General features: G+C 36.9%; 1 protein-coding gene across 1 annotated transcript in view; it reads left to right on the plus strand.

Moving 5' to 3' along the window:
- The window catches only part of MYCBP2 (MYC binding protein 2, E3 ubiquitin protein ligase), a 153,203-nt gene that overhangs the window by 35,065 nt on the left and 90,253 nt on the right, over positions 1-27,885 (plus strand). The window contains 12 exon segments of the mRNA XM_017725811.1: positions 3,006-3,113; positions 10,332-10,451; positions 11,193-11,274; positions 17,148-17,265; positions 19,203-19,407; positions 19,770-19,923; positions 22,248-22,420; positions 23,475-23,600; positions 23,696-23,823; positions 26,512-26,603; positions 27,481-27,615; positions 27,700-27,783. Of these exon segments, the coding sequence (XP_017581300.1) occupies positions 3,006-3,113; positions 10,332-10,451; positions 11,193-11,274; positions 17,148-17,265; positions 19,203-19,407; positions 19,770-19,923; positions 22,248-22,420; positions 23,475-23,600; positions 23,696-23,823; positions 26,512-26,603; positions 27,481-27,615; positions 27,700-27,783 (1,525 nt within the window).

Raw genomic sequence — 27,885 nt, forward strand, 5'->3', positions numbered from 1 at the left:
GTGAATGTCATTTTGCATCATGTAGTGACTGATTTAAAATAGCTCTATAGTCTACCAGTGACTTGTCTTTGCTTATCTCTGTCACTTGATCTTCTAAAACAGAGACTGGTAATAGATTGTAATTCCCCATGCAGATCTACCTTAGAGGCTTCTAGAAGAGTTTTCCAAATAATATGCCGCAGGCATTTTTTAACAAATTAAAGGAAGTATCTAATGTGTGGCTGGATTGTTACACCAGAATATTCGTGGTACCTAGACTCTGCTCTCTTTGTACAGGCAACCTCAGATGTAAGCAGAAAGCAGATATGGTCTCCATGAATTGTTCTAGTGTTCTGTTGCCTGTGTTATTTTGGAGGGAGAAGGGGGTACTTAACGCCTTGCCAGCACGTGACGAAGGAGGCAGACATCACAATGCAATCAAAATGTAGATGTTTCCTATTTTATTATGATCATGTTACAGATTTAACATGCACAAAAAGCCAAAGAAGATAACAGACCTGTGTTACATGGATTTGTGTACAAATTACTATGAAATGGCAATCTATTGCATTTAACTTTATTTTGGATTCAAGTTCTTTACATAATGGTAAATAGTGTATAGGAATATCCAGAAGCAAACACAAGTCCCGCACTGGTCAGAAGGTTACATTGTCGTGGAATTGTTGCCCTGACTAGAGGAGTGTGATTCAGATGAGTAGCTTGGAAACTGATGGCAGCTGTGTGCTAGCACCATGCTGGAGCTGACAGCCACTTATGCTTACTAAACTTCCTCTGTCTTACAAATCTCCTGTAGTCCTTTTGCTCACCCTCCTGTACTTCACTTCCTTCTGTCCTCCTGAAATTCTCTTTTATTATCTTTGCTCTTAGCACTAAAATGCCAAAGGCTGCCTTCAGGTCTGTATCTCATTCCCTGCATTGTTTGTTTTGCAAGCATTTTTTGGAACTTAAGAATGTTTGCCTCACTTATTTTGAGATCACTTTAGTCCCCCACAAATTTTTCAGATCTACACACTTCAAGCCACTCTTTTTGCAGTCCTTGCATCGCTTTTTGCAACTTTGTCAATGTGAGCTTCACTTTTGTAATGTTGTCCTGTCCATTCTCTATTTCTTCAGCTTTTAATTTCATTAGGAACTTGTCAGTAAGTAAGTCCCACTACTTTTGCCTTATTTTTTTGTGCTCTTCATTCACATTTCCTCTGTATCATTTGTCCTTCAGACATTTTTAGCTTTCATAATCTGCTTGTCATTCATCTCTTGCCCTTTTTGCCTTTTCCTGGTGTGCCTCGGTATTCTCCTCATTATATCCCCTCCAACTTGGTAAGAGGCAAAATGTGGTGTAATTTTTTGTATAAGTCAAAACTGTGGTAAGTAGAATATTAAACACATCACGTGACCTGGCAGAAGGTAATGTTTACCAAAAGCGTATCTATTAAATGGAAATTCCAATTCAGAGGAGACTGTGAAAAGGGGGAGCACAATATAGCAAGACAACTGAAGGAAGAATCTGCAGGATCAAGGTAAATCAAAAGCAAATGATCATCCTTGATTAGGAGAAGGAGCTCTGAATTAGCAAGAGGATCTGTTCTGGAATAAGGAGAGTCCAAATAAATACAGTAGAACAAAAATAAAAACTCTATGCTATGTGCAGAAACAAACATGATTGAGGAGGTTTTGGGCCATTATATTACCTAATGTGTATGAACCTCTAAGCTGGGGAATAGACAGTAGTGTATTTTTAAAACATTTCTCATTTTGATTTTTAAGTAAATGTTAAAATTTGGGAGCTTCTCTGTATGAAGACCGGTTTCCTTATCTGAAGGTTCAAAAGCTACATAGATTTGACCTAACTTCTCCTTAAATGTCTATCCATGCTGTTTAGTATTAGTGAAGGAGGTGATGGTCTAAAGTTGATAGCAGAAAACCTGAGGCAATGGGCATTTATGAAAAGTTAACCTACATTGTCTTGTTAATAAGGTTCAGCTAAGGAATGAGTGTATCAATGAATTTGCAGAAGAAGAACGAATATTTGTATTCAAAGTTTTGCATAAGCAGTTTATAAACACAGCAGTCTGATTTGGGGTGTTTTTGTTTAGTGTTCATGGAAGGGCTGGATTTGGGAACCTGTGGAATTGAGTGTCACTTGGAAGAATTAGTTGCTCCTGATTCATGGTTTCCGTTGAATCTGAGACTTCTGAAAGGACAAGAAGTGTCCAAAAAATTCTTGGTGGCATGCTTAACCTAAAAACCAGGAGAAATACAGATTTAAGAAACAAATTGCTTATCCGTGACCTGTTTATACTCAGCCTCAATTAAGCATAGTACCTCACTGCCTAAGTCTAGATTTTTAAAAAGAAAAAGGAATCTGGAAAAAGTTTTAAATACATGTATCATTGCTTTCTTTAAATCAAATCTTCTCTTGAAGGCCTTTAAATAGGTGGGAAAATATTTTTAAAATAAATGGATTGTCAAAATTACTAAGTAGGTAAGAAAAGAGTCATATGATTTGAATAACTTTCTTCATGAAACATGTAACTTTTTCTTTAAAAGTGATAACTCTGCATCTTAAATATAGTAATTGCAAACAAGTTTATGGTGGTGGTGGTTTTTAAATTTAACATTTATCTTATGATCTTGTTCCAAATCAGTATTTTGAATGTTACGTTGTAGGATGTAAGGCATGATAATTATTATCTTTTGATGACAATAATGGGTATTTGCTATCAAATTTTAGTCTAGTTGTGAGTATGTTGTATTTCCACTGGTTGCAGTACAGTTGCATACTTAGAAATTCAGTAAAACTATCACTATGGGACATTTATTCATTTTTTGCATAAGTTACCAAGAAATGGTAGCTTTCTTATATTTTAAAGTCTTTTGAATTTAAGAAAACAAGATTATAATTATTATTCTTTTTGTTTTTTCATTGCTTTTAATTTGAATTTTGTTTAACGCACTGTTTCCATTTTGTGAGCTTTCCTATGCATGTGCAAAATGTTTCTCCTCAGGCCCCCTTGTAATTCCTGGTCCTATTTTTATGAACCATCGAGAACAGGCTCTAGCCAGAATCAGACTCTCTCCAGCACCGCTAAAGCATAAACGGGACAAGCACAAAGGTATTTGGTCTTCCTTATTGACTAGGGTGGAAATAAGCCCAGCCTCCCAGTCACTTCTTCCAGGCGCTGCATCTGTCTTTTCAAAGAGCTGCACAAAATGAGTTCTGCCTTTCTTCCTGTTAGTATCTTGTTACCTGAGGAGAAAGAAAATGCATTTAAATGTTGACCTTTCTGTAGAAGTGTAAGCGTTAATTAGTCTGCATTGTCTGTTTTTCTTTCCCCCTTTTTTTTTTGTGAAATATGCATTGTCTTTCTGTGTGGCTTCTCTCATTTCTAATGCTGTCTCATTCCTAAGGTTCTTAATTTTTACTATAGGAAACTCTACATGTTAAGAGTGACTCAAGACTGTTGCACTGAACTTGTGTTGGGTTTTCTTATCCTTTGTGTTGTCTATTTGGGGTGATTACTTAAAAATATCAATTCCAGGCTTGTTAATTCTGGCATAAATCTTTTCATAGGTATGTTATCTTTCAACTAGAGAAATATTTGAAATAACGTAAACATTACTTCTTGCTGACTTTGCATGGTGAGAATACAAATCAAAGTACAGGTTTTTCTCTGCAATTTTCTTGAGTTAAATGTTTTTTACAGAGTATAAGTATGGAGGTGTCTTTATATTTCAGACATTTTTGTATGTGTGGCAAGACAATTCATTATATCTTGGATTTCTAAGTGTGTCATTTGTTCAGATATAAATGACTTACATATTTCTTAGAAAGTGGTAATGTATTACTAAAAATTTCAACTGAACTTACTGAAGTTGAGCTGTCTCAAATCTAATCGTAGTTTGTGTATGTCTGTGTACTGATCTGTCTGTACATACGTACATAAATAAAAGATAAATATGTAAAATGGAGACTACAGACCTGATCAAAGTAGGAAGCTCTTAAAAATCATGAACCCAGAATGCTTCAACTATTTTCTGAAGAATAGCTATATATTAAAAGAGTTAGTATGGCATTTCAGTTGAATTAGTAGGAGTTACTGATAGTATTTGGCATGTATCTAAACATGTATGACAAACTGTATGTCGGTTTGAAGTCTTACGGGATAAAGTTTCAGTGTGTATGGGTGATAGGCTTGCTGAATTATGAACATACTGGATTGTGAAATCATCTTAAGTTTATTTTATGGAAATGAAAGCAAAATGTGATCCTTTGAATCTGCATAACATTCAGTCTTTTTGGAAGGCATATTGTCTGAGCTTTAAATCATGATGGATTTAGTTGAATAACCTGTCATAATCTCACTGGAGAGACTGCATGCTGAAAGAGAACATACTGAATCTTAAGTGTTGTTACATGAGTGACAATTTGCTGATGGCCATTAATCTTGAGCTGGTTGCTACTGCTGGTTGTACTGCAAACCCTTGACTCCACAGGCAAGTACATAAAGGAGTGTGCTTGTCCTGCCTACATCTGTGCTTTTTTGGCATGTGTTGGTCATTGATCGCTTCAGATCAAGTATCTCTTTACAAGAGATATATTCATTAGTGTCAGTTTGAGGCTTATGTTGCTTCTTGGAGTTGTAAGAACAGTGTAAAGGTCTGTGTTGGGCTGCAAGATTTTTGTCAGATACGCCCTGTAGAACTGAGCATTTATTTTTCTTTCAGGAAGGCTATATGCAAGGAAATACTGAGTTTATTTTAGTTCTTTGTGTCTTATGCTGAACAGATAAGGAGGTTTTCAAGTTAACTTTGAGACCCTTCTCTGCCTCAGAGGATGGCCTCTCAAAAGACAGCCATATATTCCACTAGGAACTAGAAATACCCCTTAACTTCTTGAAGAGGTTTCAAGGGAAAAAGGAAAACTGGTCAAGTGGGTTCTTAGCCAAGTAACAGGCAAGGTGGGAATTGTGAAAAATATAATGTATATTTCTTACCTTAGAAGGTGTGCCTCTTTTCTAGAGGCAGAATGTAAAAGAATAATAGAGCAATGAGGCAGAGATAAAAGGACATTATCACACTGAAATCAGCAAGTTCTTATGTTTTATTTTTGAGTGTGATGCTTTCCAAACCCTTCCTTCCTTCAGATGCTTCTGCTATAGTAGTCTTCTTTACACCGAGCAGACCTTCAAGATCCTTGGGCAAGGAACATTTAGTTCACTGGTACTTACCTGTTGCCATTTCTCTGCTTGCAGCTGCAGAACTTCTCTTGATAATGATACTTAAACTTGAATGTGGACAACTTCTTCGGAACTGACAATTATGGTCTGATAAAAAAAGTGTATTTGATATGTATTTGTACATATTGTCAAATCATGGAGTCATGGAATGGTTTGGGTTGGAAGGGATGTTAAAGATCATCCAGTCCCAACCCCCTGACATGGACACCTTCCATTAGATCAGGTTGCTCAAAGCCCCATCCAACCTGGCCTTGAACACTTTCTGGGGTGGGGCATCCTTGATTTCTCTGGGCAACCTGTTCCACTGCTTTATCACCCTCAGAGTAAAGAAATTTTTCATGATAATCTACATGTCTACCACTTGTGGAATTCCTCTGTTTGATCGTTGAGTTGAAAACTCCTTCAACTTCATTGAAACAGCTGTTTTTTTAGAAATCTTGCCATTATCATTTGCTCCTTTCACATTTATAGAGTCTGCATATCAAGATCCTTGTTACTGCAAAAAAACTACATAATTAAGCATAGTCTTCCTGATCTGTGTCTTCTGTGTCTTTCACAATTATTAATAGAAAGGATTAGGTACAGCATTTTGGGTATTCATGGAGTGGTTTGACACTAAGAAGAAAAATGAGCTTCGGTAGTGGGTTTCCAGTCTACATCTCCAATCCCTGTGGATTCCCATAACTGGGGGTCTAAGTGAAAAACATTAATGCAAGTCTGTAAAATTTTCTCAACTGCAAAAATGAACCGAGTAGCAATTAAAAACAAAGTAGGCTTTTTGAGTGAGCTAAGATTCAGCAATTTGAATGCTAACTTTTTCCTGTATTTGGAAGTAGTGGTAAATGTTCTAAGGAATATGAAACAAATACCCTCAAAAAGACAAAGACTAGGTGAAGCTGAACCTGCATGAATGGAACAAGATATAGGTCAACCATTTTGCAAACGCTAAGACAAAATCACCAGATGTTCAAGAAAACTTACTTGGAATTTGCTTTTTAACTTTTTAGCTAAGATACCATGTGAAAGGCAGAGTAGTTTGAAGCACTCACTGGAGTGAGACAGCTGACAAGGAAAAACCTACATCTAAGATTGAGTTTATAATTAGAACGTGAGTTTCTTATCACTTTATTGTATGTGTTATGCACTTGTGATTCTGCATATTTCACCTATAAACTCAAGTAAGCTCTGTAGCAACCCCTCAAGCATCCAACAGACTAAATTTTTTTGCTGTTCTCATAGGATGGATGATTTTCACAACCAGAGTATATTCTCTTCCCCCTGCACTGTAGCTATAAAATTGGTTACAGATATTTCAGCTGAAGCCTGGGGTAGACAGCCAAGAAACTGCAGGCACAGGCTGATTTGTTAAAGTAATGTTATATATAAAGTCTGTAAATTATATTATGGCATTCAGAACACCCTGTGAGGGCTGGACAACACAGAGACTAACCGGGAACTTGACCAATATGCTTTATTTGGGTAATTCCTGCAGAACAAAACAAAGGTTTGTTGGCATACAATGTGGTCTGAAGAGACAGTTACTGTAAGAATTTTTAATGTATGGTCATATTGCATTAAAGCTTTTCATCTGTGGAGAGAAGATACATATTTAACTTAAACGTGCTTCTTCTCCAAAGATGGATGGTAAGTTAGAAATTGAATGCATCACCCTTACTGCTGGGGAACACTAACGAAATCCTTTTCCTCTGGTCTGGGCCAAGCAAGAGTCCACAGTGTCATTCTGTAATGATGTTGGGTTTGGGTTTTTTGCTAGAAGTAGTCTCATTTAAAGCTTATTATTTCACTTGCTATTGGGACTGAATGAGCTTTTCCTTTTTCCTGGAAAGCAGTAGTTTTCTTGGCAGCAATGTCAGCCAAGAGAACTTCTAAGCATGTTTAACGGAGGAAGAAAATTGTCTTCAGGAGCTAAGAATTTTCTGAGGAAAACTGAGTGGTGGTGGGGATTGGTTGGTTTTATTTGCAGTTCCCTCTCTTTCTTTTCCTAACTTTGAGATACCAGAAATGAAAACCAATCACTGTGAAGTTGTTAACGGAGCACACCCCTCAGTGTTAACAGCAGGAAGCACTTCACAGCTTTTCCTTGGTGCTTTCTTCTCTCTCAGACAGATGGAGTCAAAATTTCTGTTCAGTGGTACACCAGCTGGATAGCACTGGAGGTACTAACTTGCTCTGCCTGAAGGTTCCATGCATCCAAAAAGAAGAGTCTCTGCTTCAGTAGTCTCTTTATGCTTCCCTTTCAGGAACAGTTGTTTTGATAGTACTTTTAATGAAATTTAAAAGTGCACAATTGTTGGAAGAAAAACTAATGTGTATCTCCCTGGTTATGGTTGTTCCTTGACACATGCAAATAAGCTTTCAGCATCCACCTTTGACTTTCATTTTTTAAAAGAATTTGGACTGTTTGAAAGCAATGGAAGGAAAGGGGATGACCCCGTTTGTTTGCAGCCTTACCTCTAAGTGTAAGTTCTCCTAGCCAGTGCTGCTGGAAAAATGATATGTATTGGCCATGTAATGGAGTAACAGATAAACAGCATAGGCCAGAAGTATTGCTCTAAAAGTAAGTAGTGTGATATTCTATTTGGCTTTGTATATTTTGGTCAAAAGACTTTTTTTTTTTCCTAAACAAGACTAGCTGTTTTAGCTGCAAGGATTTTGTAATTAGCAACACATAAATTATCAAGTGCTTATCAAGTTTTGAAGATCCAAACAATTCAAAACTCTTGAGGCAGTTACTAACCATGCTGCATAGAAGGCTGAGAGGAATTCCATTTTCAGTTAAAAAGATTCCACACTTGAACAAAGTAAGATATGGTTGAAGGACAGTTGCTTCTATTCCTGCATTCTCAGAGCCTTTGAGAAGTTTGCTTTGGAAATTGAAAATGCCAACTTTGTAAAACTTTATCCTTTAAAATAATTTTATTTCTCAGATAAGGATTTGCAAAACATGTTTCATGTGGAGGTACTTGTCTCTACATCTTGCACACTAATATATAGTGTTTCCTCTAGGGGAGTATGCATTATGCTTTCATTTACAACTTTGGAGAAAATGGGAATATATCTAGAATCATGTTTCATTTAAAAGTAGTATCACATTTATCAACTGAGAAAACAGCAATCCTCAACTTTTTATGAGTAGTTTTTGAAGCCCTTTAGAGCAGGATGTTTTTCTTACAATGAGGCAGAAAATGCACGTGTGCCTCTTTAAGTTTCTGCAGATCACTTGATATTCTGCTGTTACATGACCAGAAGACACCTGCTGCTGCTAATGTGACTGCATAGGTGATGTGGTTGCTCCATGCCCAGTGTGTTTCACTGTAGGAGGTGCTTGCAGCCATGACACATTCTTACTGGACGTGTATTCCTGGCAGCTGATTATTCAAGTGCATTTATGCAGTGGGAGAGCTCAACATTTTTCATTAGTCAGTGGTGTCTGAGGGAGGAGGGGAGATGGTGGCCACAGGTGACTTCCAGAAGAATTAGCTTTTCTCTGTTTCGATCTGAAAAGCTTGTATGAAATGGGGAAGCAGTAGGTAGGGCATGTAGAGTTTAATGCAAAAGTAGGCATAAAAAGTTCAAAGGTATTGTATTTGAGAAGTAGTCAAACTGTTAAATACTGTGAGCTGCTTAAGGCAGAATTACAGGACTAGGAAGAACTAATTTTGTGACTGTGGTTGTTGTTAAATGGTGAGTCAGTCTCTTTGTATTTGCTTTTGTTATTTATACCAAAGAAAGCTGCACACAGACCTTCAGAAACATTTCTTCTAATTTGTGTGCAGTCTGGTAGTACACAACCTCAAAAATCCCATGGCAATTCTGAGAGACAGGGTTTTTTTTACTACATATCCATTTCTTACATACCCAGCATGTAGTGCATGTTTCAAAGGGATACTTTACCTATGCTTTTAAACCTAATTCTTCGAAAGCACTAGCACCTACACACACTGTTCCTTTACAGATGTGAACTATATGCATATTAATGTAATTTCTATACTCAAGTCATCACTAGAAAATAGCTTTGTTCTTAGAACAGTAAGATTTTTTAAAACTGGTATGTAATAAAAGTGTGAAATGACTTTACTGTATCAGCAGTTTCTCTGCAACAAAAAGAAAATTTTGAGCTATACGTATAAAAGCTGGATTTTATTAAAAACATGTAGAAATTCTAAGTATAGATCTAAATTAACAACACCTTGAATTGTTTGAGCAGCAGTTGTTTCCCTGTATCAGTTTTGTTAATAGAGCAGTACTCAGAATTATCACAGAGAGAAAGTGCAGTCTTTATGTGCAGTTATTTTTCACTTAAGATATTTCTATCTTTTCTCTATGCTAGATAGTGTGACTAAAGTTTAATAGATGATAGAAACATTCTGATTTCTGGAGAAGATATGCTGCTGTATTGCAAGAAATTTAGGAATAATATATTGCACTTCTGTACTTTTGTCCAATATGGAGGCAGTTTGGCTTTAGGAACCAATAATGTACTTCATACTTACTAAATACATACATGCTTATTAAAGGAAATCACAGAAATTATGTCTAAAAGACAGCAGACACACTCTTTGTGAATTGTCTGCATTGTTAGAAATGAGCTGTGTAAGTAATTGACAGCTACTTAAAACAGGGCCTCTGTGGCCGAGTTGGAGTCAACTAAACTCCTTAAAGTGTAGTAGTTGAAAAAGATAGGCTAGGCTATACCTGTTGAGTTTAACTACAGTGTTGCCTACTTAATAATGCTACCTTATTGAAGAATGAAATGATGGCTATCAAGTAAAGCTTCTGAAGTTTGAATTTTCTGTTTTGCTGGTTCTTTTTGTCTGCTCTTGGGGAAGTTTCTGCTTTAGAGGATATTTTCCAATGTGTACCTTTGTAGTACATTGTTCAGAAATAGAGTTTCTGTTGTCTTTCCACATCTGCTTTGAAGCATTTTGAGCTGTCTCTCTTGCTACTCTGTGAGTTCTCTCTTCTGCTGGACAAGTGGCGGAGTGGGGAGTTATTTACTATCCTTGTTCTATTCATTCTTCTAATACAACTTTATTGGAATGCATAGGATATAATTGTAAGTTTTGTTTATAGATGGAAGTGGAGAAAGAGGTGAGAAGGATGCCAGCAAAATCACAACTTATCCACCAGGGGCTGTCCGCTTTGACTGTGAACTGCGAGCTGTACAAGTCAGTTGTGGATTTCACCATTCAGGTAAAAACAAATAAATCAGTGTTAATTATAATACAGATTTATTTTTTAAGGTTTTCATCTGTGTCTTCACTGCTTTTTGTTCAATTTTTAATATGGATGTACGCAGGACTGTTAAAAGTTGAAAATGTAGCAGGGTTTATTTTGTAGCCTGCTACACTGTCATAGAGACAGAATATCTTCAGTTAAAAGGGATCTGCAAGAATCATCGAGTCCAACTCCTGGTCCTGCACAGGACCATCTCGAAGAATCACACCATGTGCCTGGGAGTATTGTCCAAACACTTCCTGAACTCTGTCAGCCTTTTGTGACCACATCCCTGGAGAGCTTATTGCAGTGTTCAGCCACCCCCGGGTGAAGAACCTTTTCTTAATATCCAGCCTAAACCTTCCCTGACACATTTTGTGCCATTTCCGTACATGCTCTAAAGTAAGATCACCACCCAAATCCCCACATCACCTCCCTGATTCCAGCAATGAAAGGCAACTCACTGTCCTTCAGTGGTGAAGAGGACTATAAGTATCGTATATTGAGTTACATCAGAGCTTGTAAGAAATTTTGGAGTCAGTTTAAAACATCTGCATGGCAGAGCTCTACTCCTGCATAGAGGTGCTAGTTGTGATGGGTTGTGGAATCTTGTCTGAGTCTCTTAGGAATCATTAACTGCTACTCAGAAGGGTAACCAGCACTGGTGCAGTGCTGTGTCATGTGTGTATGTCAGAAAAATACTTTGTTGTTTTTCAGTGGTTTTGATGGAGAATGGTGATGTTTACACATTTGGATATGGGCAGCATGGTCAGCTTGGACATGGTGATGTTAATTCCAGGTAAGCTGGTAATAAAAGGACACGATTGTGTATTACTTTACTGCTGCATAAGTAGTGGCTAAATTTCTGGTTCTCTGTAGCTGGCAAGTGTGAAAATTCAAATATAGACCAAAAAAAGTTGAAAAGCTCTTGTGCTGCACTTACTCCCCATAAGCCCCTGAATATAGATACTATAACAGTAGTCTTGTACAGTATAAGTAATTTATTTAATACATGAAAGCTTCTGTGCATAGTTACTAGCATTGCTTTGATAATAGTTTGAAAGACTTCTGTCCCTTTAATCCTCCCTGCGTATATGAGAATTACATTGAAGTCTCATTAAGATTTCATTATTTCTGTAAAATACTGCATATACAATAACTCAAATAGTATGATATTGTAAACCTAGATCAACCTGTTCCTGTTTCATCATTGATAAGAGTTCACAGAATAATCACAGATCACAGAATATTCTGAGTTGGCAGGGTCCCACAAGGATCATTGAGTCCAACTCCTATGTGAATGGCCTGTATGAGGATCAAACCCACAACCTTGGCCTTACTAGCACTGTGCTCTGACCAACTGAGCTAATCTCAGTTCAGTTATGATAAAGTCTCATCTTTTGCTCATCAATTATCTCCCAAATGAAGTCTTTAAGCTTTGGTCTCAGCTGTGTTTTGTAGTCACTTGTTTTGGGTGTTGGCAGAAGAGTGATGTGCGATTTCCCTATGGTCAGTGGAAATAGGGAAGTCAACAGAGCACAGAGACTTACTTGACTAACCAGCCACTGCTTACATGCTTTAGGCAAGCTTAGTAACTCTGTAAACTTGATCTCCATTGACTACAGTGACAGCATAGGTGTCTTTAATGTGAGGCTCAATCTCACCCTTAGTGTCTCTTGCTTAGAGTCTCATCTATTCATTAAAGTAAATAAAAAAAGGTGTCCTGTCATAAAAGGAAATGTGATTAAGGTCTTTGGACATGTACATATGCCATATAGTGCACACAGCAGGGGTTTCCATAGTAGGAATCTTTGAGACTTTGTGTATGTCCAGTAATGCTCAGTATCCTTATGTAAAAGGCATACAGAGCAGAGCATCCATGACCTGTCTTCAGTTCTTGCATTTCTCTTGTAGCAGCCAGGTGAAAATTAATGAACATCTATCCTCCTAATCTCTTTGAAGACTTCAAAACCTTTTCTTTTGTCAAGTTCCTGAAGAAATCTTCATCATCTTAAAACTTGCATTGGATTCACTAAACCAAAGGGGGAGAGGGAAGAAAGAAAGTATATTGGAAATGTTGCCTTTTATTGGCTGCTGTGCCTCATAGTAGTCTCTGAACTGTTACCCCTACTCAGTTTGCATTAGACTGGTGAATACAGTCTGTGTTTCTGGCTATGGTGGAGTCATACCACAGACAAGTAGTTTGTTTTTCCTTCTTGGAAATTCTTGGGTAGTTGTTCCAAGGAACAATGGCTTAAACTAGCAATTCAAATCGCTATTAGAATAAGGCCAGTTTCTGTCTTAAAGACTGAAGAATACTGGTAACTTACTGTCACCTATTTCCAGCTTTGATGAAATCACTTGGCTTTTCAGAAGGCTTTGGAGCTATCTGCTGTATTTGTCAGTGTTTCAGGTGGTAAATCCCTACATCTGTTGCTTATTTAGATAGAAACTGGATGAAGACCAAATGTAGTTCCAAGTGAGATCCTGGAGGAGAATATGAAAAATCTTGTGCTGCAGGATAATGCTTGACCAGAAGTAGAAGCTGAGGCGGTACAAGTGACTTGGCACTGACCGTTGTATCATTCTACATCAGACCCTAGAAAGTGTCTGAAAAAAGCCTTGAAGAAATTTGGAATATGTCCTATGCATGAGAACTGGCTATAGTACTATATTGCTATTTAGCACCATCATTCAAATTATAATTTCTTCATTGATGTACTTCTTTTTCCAGCTTTAAGTAGAGATCTCTCCTCTGTCCTCACAGTAAGGGATTCAGAGAAGGAAACAGGGAATCCTTATGCAGAGTTCCACCTCAGTTGGGACGCAGTGGTGCTCAGATGGCCAGCTCCTGCCAGGTCAGTGGTATGTCAGTCATGCAGTGTGTCACATTGCCTGTATTGACCTCAGGAAGAGCATCATCTTCTGAATGCAGGAACTGATACTCCACTGTATTTTCTGAGAGAGAGAGAAGAGAGAGGAGGGAAAAAAAAAAGTATTATTTAGGCATCCTTTCAGAGACTTTTGTTTTGCAGTATAAAGATTTAGTAGTGAGACTATATTTTTAAAAGTCTTGATAATGTTCAAGTATTTTGAATTCTGAACACCTGTTCAGACTTGCCTTTCTCCTTAATTAAGGGAATTTTGGACTCCTCTATTAGAGTATTGTAAACACCACAAATTCTTCCTCTACTTCAGTAGGAATGAGGTAGATTACATGCCTTATCAGTAAGCTGGAACCACTAAATTAGTCTGTGTAGGCTTTTTGTTGTAAAATCCACAATGGCAGCTGTTGATGAGCTATTCACTACATGAAAGGTTTGTCAGTCTGTGCTTATATTCTCAAATTAGATGCTGGTGTATAGAAACTCAGTGGAAGCAAGAAATGCTTTGCAGTATCTAGTCTTGGTGGAAAATAGCATGTATTGTGGTCAGGTAAACGAAGGCCTGTTTGTTACTGATGCTTCTCTGAAGAAGCTGGAACTTAAAACTCCATGATCTTTCTGTTATAGTTCAAAATTTGTCTGCATTTTTACGTACAAACTCTTGACTTCAGCACTCCAGTAGCAAGCACATGACCTGACAGTCAAGCTCTAGAAATGGAATGACTGAAGTGATATGATCTAGATAGGATTTTGCTTCCAAAGGTTCAACAATAACAAAACAAAACTGATCAGACCTTCCCTAGATGGTCTGCTATGTTCCGCTTGAAGATAGAGAATAGAGACTATATCCTATTAATAACTCTAGGAGGGGAAAAAAGTGTTCCATCATCTGTTTGTTAGGACCATGTTTCTAGGTGCATTTTCTGATTATTTTACTCCAGTGGTGGAGTGCAGGTCATATTTACATCTTTTCACTAAATTTCCTCTAAAATGGAGTCATCTCTGAAGTACAAAAATCTCCATTTTCTCTGTAATGAAATTGTCCAACTCTGCTTGCAAGGAACAGAAATTGCTACTGGTTTCCTTTTAGCCGCTACACAGTAACAGCTCCCAGTGAGCCCGTGTTTACAGCACCATGGTCAGCTGCCCCAAGTGACTTGTTCTGGGACCTGGCAGGCAGCTGTTGGCTGCATAAGTACCATGGACAGCGATTGTTCGAACAGGTCATGCATGATGAATTTTCAAAGATTACAGCTGCTCTCAGAAATGCCTACCCTTTGGGATGGAAGAGGGTTCCCATGTGGACAGCCAGAATGCATCTGGACCTTCTTCAGGATCCTGAGTTAGCTGATGCATGTACATCTGCTCAATTATTCAACAGTTGTTACGTTTTCCTAAGGGATCTCAGTTTACTTTCTGTATAGCTGAGGTTGGTCTTTTGTGATTGATCTGTGTCATATCCAGAAGCCAAAGATTCTGTGACTTTAAGACCAGCATGTCCTTCCACCCCAGAAGAATAGTCCTTGTTTTCTTTGATTCAAATGGAGAAACCTTGGTTGTTAAAACTTTGCCCAGAGTCTCTCAGACTCTACAGTGTCTATTCTGAGCTTTCCTGTCTTGAGTTTCAGAGGGATAGGGAAATACTCAATAGTATCACAGACTGTAAATTCCATGTGCACTAGTCAAACTGGCTTACTGTATTTTTTGAAATCCTTTTTCCTTTAATGAAGTGAAAACTAGTTTTCTGCAATTCACGTTTATTTTGTGATGTAGTCAAGTACCTTAAACATTTTTTTCTGTAGACGAACTGATAGATTGTAGTTGGCCATTCCAAAAGCTGGGTGATCTTAATTAAAGAGCCATTTAAGAGGATAATGGATTTCATCTCTCCACATTAGGTGCTTATTTGATTTTGTTCTGCTGTTGCCAAGAGGCTATGAAACACAGCATTCATATAGCTTTGCTGATAGATTCACTTGGAAAAGCAGAAAGATAAATAGTTATGATGATAATAGCTTAGTTTTTAAGCATCAAAAAGATAAAATATTTGCTTTTTTTATAAACTTATGATTGATATGCCGTGCCTGCAACTATCATAATTTTAAGTGAGGAGAAAAAAAAACCCTTATGATAAAAATACTTCCTTTTAACAGGAATGCTTTTGGATTAGTTACTAGTTATGTTTTATTTATATTTTGATGTCTTTTTGAGTTTCCTTAATGAGAGGCAAATGTAAACTTTTTGTTTTTAAAATTCCATCATTGGTGTTGCTAAACTTTGCTCTGTGTCTGTGTATAATCATAGTGATGTCCAAATCCATGTGCCTGTAGACCAAGAAAGCTCCTAAATTTGAGTTATTATCCTAGATTTGTCATGGTATTCGTTCTCTGTTTTATTTTATTCTGCCCTTCAGTCCCTCCGTCTTCGCTAGTCACCCGCTGAAAGCTACATTTACCACCAAAGAATAATTTTGCTGTGAACCTATGTTCCTCCTTCTTCAGGTCATCAACCTATCTTCATGCTGCATTCCTCTGTTCCACATTTTCATATCTCTTACCTGTTCACATCTTCCCATCTATCCTTTTTCTGCTGAACACATGATAATTCACCTTCCTCATACTTTCTTGACTTCTATTTTACCTGTAATTCAGCCAGAATCAGAACTTTGAGATGAACTATCTTTTTGCACAGCAGCTGCTAAACAATCACTAGGTAACTGTGGGCTGACCCTTTTTTATTCCAATGTAAAACAACATGTTCTTATTTTAGATTAGCCTACTTTTGAAAGGCTGTGTTTGAAAGCAAGTTCAAATAGTGCTGTTATCCTCTGTATAACTTCAAGCCTAATTTCCAAACATAAAATTTTGTGGGATTAACTTGTTCTTCAAATTCACAGTCTTTCTAACTCCACAGGAAATTTGAAGTCTAGGTAGATGTTCATTATGGGATTCAAAGTCTTGTAGGTTTCTGTTCAGTTTGTTGGGATTGAAATCAAAATTTGGTATCACATACTACTTTTTATCTCTTGTGATCTTTCAGTTTTAAGTCATCAGTTCAAATTTGCTGTGTATCTTGAACATTTTTCCCTTCATTTTTACTGAAATGGAAAGTTTATTTTCTTATGCCTGTCCATATTTGGGAGACAAATGGATTAGACCTTTTCATATCTCTCTGGAAAATAGTTTGGAAGAGGTCTATTCTTTATTGAGTCTGAGTTTGATGGGAGAGGAGCTGATGGATAGGAGTAGACCTTTATTATAAACCTTTTATAATTCCCTAGCCAGTGATCTTAAGAGGTCTGTAGCAATATTGCTTCTGGTAACTGTATTAGTGTATCAGCCAATAAGGCTTCGATTGCTTTCAGGGGTTTTTTAACTGCTTAAGTAGAGTTCTCACCACATATTCTACTGCTACATTTCATTGCAATATATTTTGTATTCATACAAAAATGTACACGTTTATTATTACACTATATTATTGTATCTACACAGCTGTAATTCTACAATTATATATTAAATTAATAATTCTTATTCTACGCTAATTTATGAGTTTAAGTGAAGAGAGGGTCCTTGATCGATTTTCCTGTAGCAGAAGGGCATAAACTTAACTACCTGGTGCAGTCTTTCAAACCTCTGTTTTAATATGTAAGCTGTTTCTTGGCTCTGATATGCTATAGTATGTGAATCAAGTGGATATATTACAGTGATTGAAATATTTGTAATGCTAATGTGTGTTTTAAATGCTACATGACCATGTATTGATATAGAATTAATTTATTTTTATTTAGGGGATGTCCCACTCTGGTGCAAGCATTACCAGGTCCTAGTACACAAGTTACTGCTGGGAGCAACCATACAGCTATTCTCTTAATGGATGGCCAGGTTTTCACATTTGGAAGTTTCTCTGTAAGGAAATGTTACTTGCTTATGGGAATAAGCTAGTAGTTAATGTATTGTTCGGAGACCTTCCAACGTGGCTTATACTTGCTGTTATAGAACTATGTATGACTTCTGCATGTCTTTTATGCCTGTTATATTTTAAAATGTAGCCTTTAACATTGTTCTGGTTAGAAAAGCATAATGCCAGGAATTCTTGGTGGGTTTTTTATATTAATGAAGATGGTGATTTAAAACTGTTATTTTATACGGTGCACCAGTTTTCTCAAACTTACTGTTTCAAGCTTGATTCTAAGTAAATGTTGCCTATTCTATTACCTGTCTCCATTTGATAGAAAAAGGTGCCCTGGTTTCTTTCCTAGAAACTGCAGTGAGTTGCAGAAGTTCTGCTTGCACTTGAGGGGAGGGATTATTGCTCAGTATAACACAGCACAACTCCAGTAGTCTTCTTTCATATTCACATGGTGTATATTTTCCCATGTCCATGTGGAATTCATTCTTATTTTCACTAAATTAGCATTTAAACATTGTTTACTTCCCTTTGTGCCTCCCTGTGATTGCAAAGATGCCCCTCATAGCGATCTCTGCAGTAATCTGTTGTTTTCACGTTCCCTCTAATGTTTTTATTGGTGTCTTTTTTGCAAAAGCTAGAAAATAGGTATTGAGCTATTTTTACATGCTTTAAAAGCTATGTACTTCCAAACACAACAGAAGAGAAATTTAACCTTTTGAAATCTTTTGACCAAAAAAAAACAAAAAATCAAAAAGTGAAGGCTGAAATTTTGGAAGCAAAAAGTCATATTTTAAATTAAAAGTGAGTAATATTTTGTTGTTTTTCAAACTTTAAGCAAGAGCTTTGGTGTCTGTGTTCCTGTCAAAACTGACACGGACATGTAAAGGTTTAAGCTTTGTTGTCTTGCAGTGAAACCTGGTCTCTGAAAAAAGTTCACTCTCAGAAATGGGATAGAAAACCTTGTCAGTTGACTGAGGGTTTTTTCCGTTCTCTAAAAGAAAAAATAGGTTTAGGCCATATTTAGACCACTTGGTTTTTGTGTCTGGTTTTAATATTTTAGTGCTTGAAAGTTTGCTGAAAGCTTCATAATCAGGACAAAATCAAAACAAAGCATGTTACTTGAAAATGTCTTCACTAGATTTACCTACAATATGAAGAAAGAAAAATTAGTAACATGCTGGACAGAAGACATTTGCTGTATATACATGTTTCTTTTCTCTCATCACTTCTTTGGCATGCAATATATTTTCTGTGCCTGAGGGGGAGGTAGATGGAGCCTGAGCAGGTTTATTGCAGCAGTTCTTTCTACATTCTTAGGTGCAGCATTGGGAACTGTTGGTCCATCTCAGTAACTAGTTATACATAGAGGTATGGCCCTAGATCTCCAGATAAGTGTTCACGAGCATGTGTAGAGGTGCTCGCTGAGGCACTTTATGCTTTTCTTTGAGCAAGTCAAACTTGAGCTATCGATTTCTAGGTGCTTTTGAGAGGTATTTGCTCTAAAAAACTTAGTCGGTATAAGTTCAGAATTGAGTGGAACTTAGACTGTCTCTATCTGAAGATAGATTTTTTTTTCGTATGAATGTATTCCTTGTTTATCACTGATGTTAATCAGATATTGAACATTGTAGGAAAATAATACTTTTATGTTTGATTCTGAAGATGGAGAGGAGGTTTATGCATGATGGAGAGTTTGAGTTGCATTTAACAAAAAGTTTTCTCAAAAACGTAATTGAAAAGGGAGGAGTATATCTGTCAGTAACTTGTTCCTTGTAGTTAAATACGTAACGCTTCGCTTGGACCAGCCATTGCATTTTGAAGGTAGTTTCATGGTAAAGTCTTTCCAGTTTAGCAGTTTTGTATGATGAAACTATTGAAGTAATTTATCTTTCAGACTTATTGTCACTCACTGATTCTTGCATTCTTTCTACAGAAAGGTCAGCTTGGCAGACCAATTCTGGATATGCCCTACTGGAATGCAAAACCAGCACCTATGCCTAATATAGGCTCCAAATATGGGCGCAAAGCTACATGGATTGGAGCGAGTGGAGACCAGACTTTTCTCCGGATCGACGAAGCTCTCATTAATTCTCATGTGCTTGCTACATCAGAGATATTTGCAAGCAGGCATATAATAGGCAAGAACTCTTCTTTATTATTTTAAATGCTCATAGAAGTACTGGAGGAAAAAAATGAGTTCAGTTGTGTAAACAATAGAGGGAGCAACAAGTCAAAAACAGGAATGGAAGGAATGAAAATATTTTGGCCTTCTAGTTTTACTGCATATGATGATCCTGGCTTCTTTAGAAATATATTTTTTATTAAAAATAATAATGTAAAAGTCTTAACCTTCACTTGCATTTAGATCTTACTAATCTTTAGTTTTTTGTTGTAGCAGTATATCTGTTCTTCCCTACTGTATTAAATGGCATTTTCTAAGCATGGAGCAATAATGAGTGGAGTCTTCACGTTTGTTTGCTCTTTTTGCTCCCTAATCTAGGTTTGGTACCAGCTTCAATATCAGAACCTCCTCCTTTTAAATGTCTTCTGATAAACAAAGTAGATGGCAGTTGCAAAACATTCAATGATTCTGAGCAGGAAGACCTTCAAGGTTCTGGTGTGTGTCTGGATCCTGTCTATGATGTTATTTGGAGGCAAGTGTGGATTACAGCTATTAAACTAGTAATAGAGAAATCCTTTAAAAAATATTTTGCGAGGCTGGAGATTTGATTATTAAATTTACTCATTAATTATTTTCCCAGTAAATGAAAAACAATTTTTAGTCTTCCATAAATATTTTTCATGTTTTTTGGATGGTTTGTTCAAGTAAGCCCAAAACAAACATGTTCTCTTGCCTGCATTTTTTAAATTTCTTTTTTGCATCATTCTCATTCCAGTCTCATAATATTTTGGGGATTTTAATCTGTTCTGTTTCATTACTCTCTTTATTCCCTCTTTTCCATCTACTTAACACTTGACTGAATAACTTCCCTGCCATATTCAGCTGCCATATGTGTGTGTCTTAAACTGCTCCTCTGTTAGGTATTGGTGGTTAAGACTTGAATAGAAGAAGGGGTGGAGCAATGGTATTTTTTTTTCAGTTCTGACATTTTGGGAGGTTAAAGTAAAGGTGTTTATTTAGATGGCATAGACATCAGACTAACTGTATTTATTTCAGTCTTTGGAATGGAGTCTTTGAGCAAGTGTAGATAATAAGCCTTTGTTCCAAAGCAGAATAATAACATCCAGTTCTTCTGTAACAATTTAAAAGCTATGTTAGCTAGGATTTAGGAGAGAAATCTGAACTTCCTTCTGAGTTCAAGAAATTGATGATGTTTAAATTGTTTGAACAAAACAAGTTATAGAGTAATGCAGGGAACCAGGTAGTTGGCATTCATCTGGAAAAGACTGTATCTCATAGGATCATGTCTTTAAAAGCTACTTGCATGCTACTTTGAATATCTTCATCCAAAATTGAAATTCAAGAATTTAACAGCAAATTAACATGGAAGCACGTGTTTGCCTAACACATTTGTTTATGACATTGGAAGTACCTTGGATGGTTGCAGTTCTGCATTATGCACAAGCCCAGGATTGGTTCAATCTCATGGGCTAAGTACCAGTTCTTACTTAAATTATGCTGACATTAGAGGTAAGAGTAGCACCCATATCCCTTAGAGCTCTGTATTTTCAGCATGTTTAAATCCACTGAAAGACTCAATGAGTGAAAAAACTCAGTTATCAATGTCCATGGGAACGCAGCAAGTTTCACAGGAGGCAAGGTAATGATACTCAACTTGTAGACAATAAAATGGTTGTTCAGCTTGAGGAAGTCCAAAGTCACGTTAGATTTTTATGATGGGTAAACATGAATTGAGGTGTTTTACAGTCTTGCAGTATTTTGGGGACTGTAGACCTAAATCTAGAGCTTAAATACTTAACAGAAGAGTGGATTTATTTCTCTGTTATATTCCATTCTTGTTCAATAGAAAATTCTAAAACAGTCCGAAGAAGAGACATGTTAATAATTAGGCTATTAGTAGTTAAATACTTGGTATATTGTTATTTCTGGACATTCTAATTCATGCCTTTTTAAATGATGGATTCAGTTTCTTGTACAGAAACAGAATTCTGATGACATACATTTTAAACATTTCTTCAAAGCTTTGTGACTTAAGCTTTTAGTGAAATTCAAGCAGTTGTGTAATGTCATATGTGTGTATAAATTTGAACATTGCTATCTTATTGAAATCCTGAATACGTATGGTGTCCCTTAATATTTTAAGTTAAAAAACTATTTCTTTCTCCATTAGATTTTTAAAAGTGTACCAAGTAAAAATGCTTTTTGTGCTTATACAGAACACTCCCATAGACTTGTCTTCTTACTGTTTCTTCCTTTTACATAGTGGTTTCAAAGATTTCATTTTCTATGTGTTAATCTCTATTATAGAAAGTCTCTGTATTCCCTTGTTTATGCTGCCCTTTTTTATAATCCCTTAAAAACTCATGAGGCAATGTTACTCATTTAAAAAAGCCCAAACAAAATATGTTGGATTCCTCAAGATTTTTTTACTGTTATTTGAAGGTAAGCCTTTTACTTTCACTTGGCATCTTTATAATTTTTGAGCACATCTGCCATTCTATTTAGTACTTTGCTAGTTACTTCATACTACTTAATAGATAATACTGTGTTAACATTTATTAGCTTTGAGAAATGACCTCAAATTTTCTGAAATTTTTAAACCCATAATATGACTGTTTGACTTAAAGTACAATAATGTTTTTGTATCTTTTCATTTGCTGGAGTGTTAAGCTAGTAAAGTTTTCATGTATTTGCAGTAGTGATGCTCAATTTCAGAAATTTATACTGGCAGATCTACATTTTACATTAAATGTCTTAAAAATGTAATTATCAGTTAGATTTTGTATTTTTTCAGTTGATGAAAGGTTTTGTTCATTCTCCTTTTTCTTGCTCTAGGTTTTGCCCGAATGCCAGGGAACTGTGGAGTTACAATGCAGTAGTTGCCGATTCCAGGCTTCCCTCAGCTCCAGACATGCAATCCCGGTGTAGTATTTTGAGCCCAGAACTTGCTCTGCCAACAGGTTCCAAAGCTCTAACCACCAGATCTCATGCAGCTTTGCATATTCTAGGTATACATTTATAGTTGATGAGTCAGAACCTTAGATGAAATAAAGTAACCTAACTTCATGTATAAACAAACTAATCTAAAAACTTCCTGACATTTTTCAGTTAAAATTTTACTGTAGTCTTTCACCATTGCTCTTAGCACTTATAATTTGGCTGATGTCATTATCTTCTGCCATCTTAATGATGCTGGAGGATTTTAGAGTTCTGGTGGAACTTGTTAGATGCCAGCATAATAAAGTAAGGGACCTTCCTAGATGATCTTTTTGGAAAGACTGCAGATGAAAGTAAATGCTCTTAACCTGGAATCTCAAAAAAAAAGAACCCAAACCTGAAAAAGTGCTCTTCAATAAGTTATTTTTATTTTAAAGTAAATGCAGTATATAAAATTAAAATATAATCTTTGCAGTGTTGTATAATGAGTCACTAAGAGAAATATGATTTTCTTTTGTAGGTTATTTTGTAGTTTGAAAATGCAAAAATTAATTCCACTGTGTTCATGTATAAACTATACTTCAAAGCACAGCTTTGAAAGTGATTTTAACTCACTTGTCCACTGATTGTGATAAGTCATCTGTTCCTTGACCTGCTCACTTCGTTGTGTGCTAGAGATGGATAACTTTCAACTTGAACAATACTTTTTTGTGTCTGAGTCAAAGTAAGGCACGTTTCATACCCATGTGTATGAATGAAACACCTTTTGTGAAGACTTTAAAATCTCCTCCTAATTCAGTTACTACTTCAAATCTTTTGGGGTAATACTGTAAGTGTAAAAAGGAAGAAATTGTCACTGGCAATTTATTTGCCATTGGAAAAGTTGCAAAGTAGATTTAATCACGTTTGTTATTCTGGATAATAAATTAAATGAAGTTGACTTCAGTAGCAATCCTTGAGATTCTGCAGCAATGACCCTTGACCTAAGCAAAAGTATAAAGCTACTCAGTATCATGTGTGTGGTTTAGGGACAAAACAGATTGCTTTGATTTTCTTAACTAGTATTCATTTCCATTTCAATCAGCAGTGAGAAATTTTGGGTTCTTTTTGGTTGCTTTCTTTTAGGTTGCCTTGATACATTGGCTGCTATGCAGGACTTAAAAATGGGTGTTGCAAATACAGAAGAAGAGACTCAAGCAGTAATGAAAGTTTATTCTAAAGAAGACTATAGTGTTGTTAACAGATTTGAAAGTATGTACACACTAAAATTTTATAGTAAAAGCTGATCAGCTTGCAGAACAAAAGACTAAGATTAATTATATTTTCCCTGGGGGTTTTTTTTGCAGGTCATGGAGGAGGCTGGGGTTATTCAGCCCACTCAGTAGAAGCTATCCGTTTCTGTGCTGATACAGATATTTTGCTAGGTGGTCTTGGTCTTTTTGGTGGTAGAGGTGAATACACTGCTAAAATAAAGGTAGGAATTTTTATTTTGTTTAAGCAATATTATGTCTCAAAATCAAAACTTCCGTAGTACTATCTAAAACCACAATTAGTTTTATTTCTTGGTGAATGAGTGGTTTACTGTATGTGTAAAGCATTATGCAGGCACAGTGGATGAAGTAGAGAGCTGAGAATTACTGTTGTTGTGATGAATTGGCCCATTCTTACCTTCACTAAATGCTGTGCCATCCTAGAGATACCTTGGGCAGGTATGTTAGTGGGCCGAATGCTTCTGTGATCTATTTACACAGAGCTCCAAGGTCCACCAGCAGAAAATTGGTGTTGTGGGCTTCAGGTTAAAATCGCATCCTATGTGATGCACGAGGAGCTGTTCTCAAAAGCAGAAAAAGAGTCCTTATCAGGAGCCATTGCTTTCCATTTTCCCTGCCACTTTCTCAAGACTGCCCTCTGGATAGCTTCTGGGCTGGGATTCTTCAACTGAGAGCAACCGGCACCAAATGCAATTAACTCTGTGCCAAGTGTAGGGATGATTACAGGTGGAGCATGTGTGCTGATTATTTTAAAATAAATAAACCTGGCTTTGGATAAATAAATCTCACAGAAACACACACTGTGGTAACAGAGCTCTGGTTTTGGTTAGCTGTCCTCTGCTCCTATATTCAGTAAGGATTTTGGTAACCCCATGAAAAACAATTGTAAAAGAAGACGTTACAACTGAGATTTCTATTAGATGTTTGTATATTCAGAACATGTTATTGTTGTTACTTGTCATTTAGTGGGTTATTGAGTTTTCTTCCTCTGTTTTCAGATGAATAGGTATTGAGGTTTGTTCTAGGGAAATGGATGACACATGCTTAGCAATAACATTTGCGTAAGTCAACAGGAAGTCCAAAATAAGTAGTTGCACTTTATTCTAGTTTAATGTAACAACTGAGAATTGCAAATGACTAAGTACAGCCAAGAAACTTAAAGTTAGTTGTGCGTTTTAAATACTAGAGGTAATAATGGTATTAAAATACTCCAGTATTATATTTTCAACTTTTTTAGGATTATCTTACATCTAAGATAAGATTTGCCAGACTTGCCAGAAATAAACAGTGTATTAAATAGGTATTTGCAAGAGAAGTCATAAACGTGTATTTTGCTCCTTTGTCAAACTCACCAAACCATAGAAATTTTTTTTGAGTAAGAAAACAAGGTTCTCTTAGTAAAGGTGTTATGTTTTGTCCCAGTCACCAATTGTTTATAATGTGTCCTGGGGTGATGTTATAAAGCTGCTTTATTCCTTAACTGTCTGCTTAATGCCCAAGGATGCTGTGCCTTTCAGATGGACCCAGGGTGTGGTGGCCAGTGAACATACATTACAAGGGACAGAGAGTTCTCAGTAAGACAAGCCCCTAGTACCACAAGAACCACTTTATGTTAGGGTGACCAGAAAGGCTTCTCCCAGGATGCCATGTTCTGTTATGTGAATCTATCCCAGTTTGGATTCCCCGGTTGGCTGTCAGCCTCCACCCCTCATCGCTCCCCCAGAGCTTCCCCATTGGTCCCTGTTCCCTAGTCCTGCCCTTTCCCCACCCCCGGATAAAACTGTGAGCTGTGGGATCATGTTGGTGTTTGCCTCTGCACCCTTCGCCAGCGTAGCAGCAATAAATGCTGCTGGCGGAACGCACGCAAATCCCCTTCGGGACTCTTTGGTACCGACAGCATTGCTGAACCCACCCGTGCGGCTGTGGGGGCACGCGGGACCCCACGGAGCCGGGCAGGGATGGTATTACCGGGGGGTAGGGCCGGAGCCACGGGACCCGAGTGAGGGGCGGTTGAACGGCTCAGCCCAACAGCTCAGGGCCTCCAGGGTTTTGGCGAGGCTTGGGAGGAGGGAGTGCGCTGGGAGCACTGTGCTGCTTTTTTGTTTTTTTGTGTTCTGGCTAGCTGGGAAAAGGTTCTGTTGGTTTTTCCTTGTTTTTAACCTTTCTTTCCCCTTGCCTCACTGCCTCCCTTCCCTCCTCGCCAATCTGGGGAGCCTGCGCAGGTGGCCCCTGGTGGGCCCGCAGGGTGGCCCCGGCTGGTCGGAGCCCACGTGTCTGTTCCCTCTCTGGGAATTTGTTGTATTTTTTTATTGTGTTCTACCCTGTTTTGTTTGCGTGTTAATAAATAGTTTGGGGTTTTTTTCCCTCTTTCACTTCTTGTGACCCATTTGTCTCATTGATGGAGGAAAAGGAGTCCCTTTGGAGGAGGCCCTCATTCCAGAGCGCTTCCTCCTAAAATTTTGTCTCCAACAACCGAGACAAGCAATATTAACTATCTCTGCTAAACTGTCAAGCTGTCCCTTTCCAGAGAAGTTGAGTGTATCTTATACTATATAAACATTTTAGTCTGTAATGGAAAACCTGCACCTGCTGGCCAACTTTGCCTTTTTTAGATGCTGTGCTTGTGTCTTTCTTGCACGATTTAGGGAGTTTTTCCCCCACTTAAAATATATATCTGGACATAAGGCTGGGAGGTAAGTGTCAACTGCTACTTCTTAACAGTTAATGCCTGACTTCCAAATGGGATTTTGCCTGTCAGTGATATAAAGTAGTAGTTATTTTTGGGAAGGGGAAGGAAGAGAAGTGTACAGTTTCCAGAATTGCCAGACAGGAAAAAGGAGTATTATGAGATTTCTAACTCCCAATTTTACCCTTTTTCTTAACTTCACCAGTTGTTTGAATTGGGCCCAGATGGGGGAGACCATGAGACGGATGGAGACCTCCTTGCTGAGACAGATGTCTTAGCATATGATTGTGCTGCCAGGTAAGATGTTTAGCTTACCTACTTATACTCGCTTCTTGATCTTTAGTTTTACTTTCCCCATACACATTTTAATATCACTTTAAATATCAACAGAGATGATCTACGTCACTAGAATTTTGTAGCAAGTGGTATAAAATTTCTAAAGAATGTGGGGAAATAGCAAAACACCAAATACATTCCCAAACCATTACGGTATTTAAATTAAAAGACAACAAATAATCTAATTCTTGCTCTTGTATAAATCCAAGTCAAATCCCATCTTCCTGTGATGAGATGACAAGACAAAATATTGCAGCAGCTCTTTTGTGCATATGGATGGGGTTAGCCATGTTGTAGCTGCTTTTTAATTCCCTGTAGTGAAGTAATTTAAAATTCAAATGATACATGATTAATTCTTTCAGGTTTAAATCTTTCATATCAATCCCCTAAATATATATTCTGTTACTTTCTTTAATATTTATTGTAATTACTAAGAATTCATGTATAAGTTCTTGGAATTTACAAACATTTTCTGGAATCAAATTAATTTTATATAGTACCTTATAATTAATACTTTACTTTCCGTATTATATATTAAATGTAATTGGGTTTTTGTATGTTATTTTAAGTTAATGTCTCCTTACTGTATCTGGCATTGATATCTGATTGTTTTCACAATTCAAAATCAAGCTAGCCTTAGGCATTTGTAGGTCCTCAGAATTACTATTTTTTAATTACTACAGTATTTTTCAATTAAAAAATTTTGAGTTTTGAATATAAATAGATACAGCTTAAGTCCATTACTTCTCAATTTCTTTTACAATCAGGGTGTAATTTGTTAAAAGTTAAGATAAAAAATAATTCACATCTATCATTTTCAAAAATTTACTTCTCACAGAGAGAAATACGCAATGATGTTTGATGAGCCAGTACTCCTGCAAGCTGGCTGGTGGTATGTAGCCTGGGCAAGAGTGTCAGGACCTAGCAGTGATTGTGGATCTCATGGCCAGGCCTCTATTACTACAGATGATGGGTAGATATTTTTTTCTATATTTTTTTATTGAAAAAGAAGAGCTCTAATATGACTTGAATAATAATTGGGTTGTTTTTCTTTCAGTGTTGTATTTCAGTTTAAAAGTTCCAAGAAATCAAATAATGGTACAGATGTGAATGCAGGGCAGATTCCACAATTACTATACAGGTAATACTTTAACCTCTGGAAGAATTTACTGACGTGTTTTTATAATAGAAATATTAAATTCATTATAACCATGTTTCATGAAAATGTTATTGTATTTAGCAC

Source organism: Corvus brachyrhynchos, unplaced genomic scaffold (assembly GCF_000691975.1).
Source record: "Corvus brachyrhynchos isolate BGI_N302 unplaced genomic scaffold, ASM69197v1 scaffold121, whole genome shotgun sequence".
NCBI lineage: Eukaryota > Metazoa > Chordata > Aves > Passeriformes > Corvidae > Corvus > Corvus brachyrhynchos.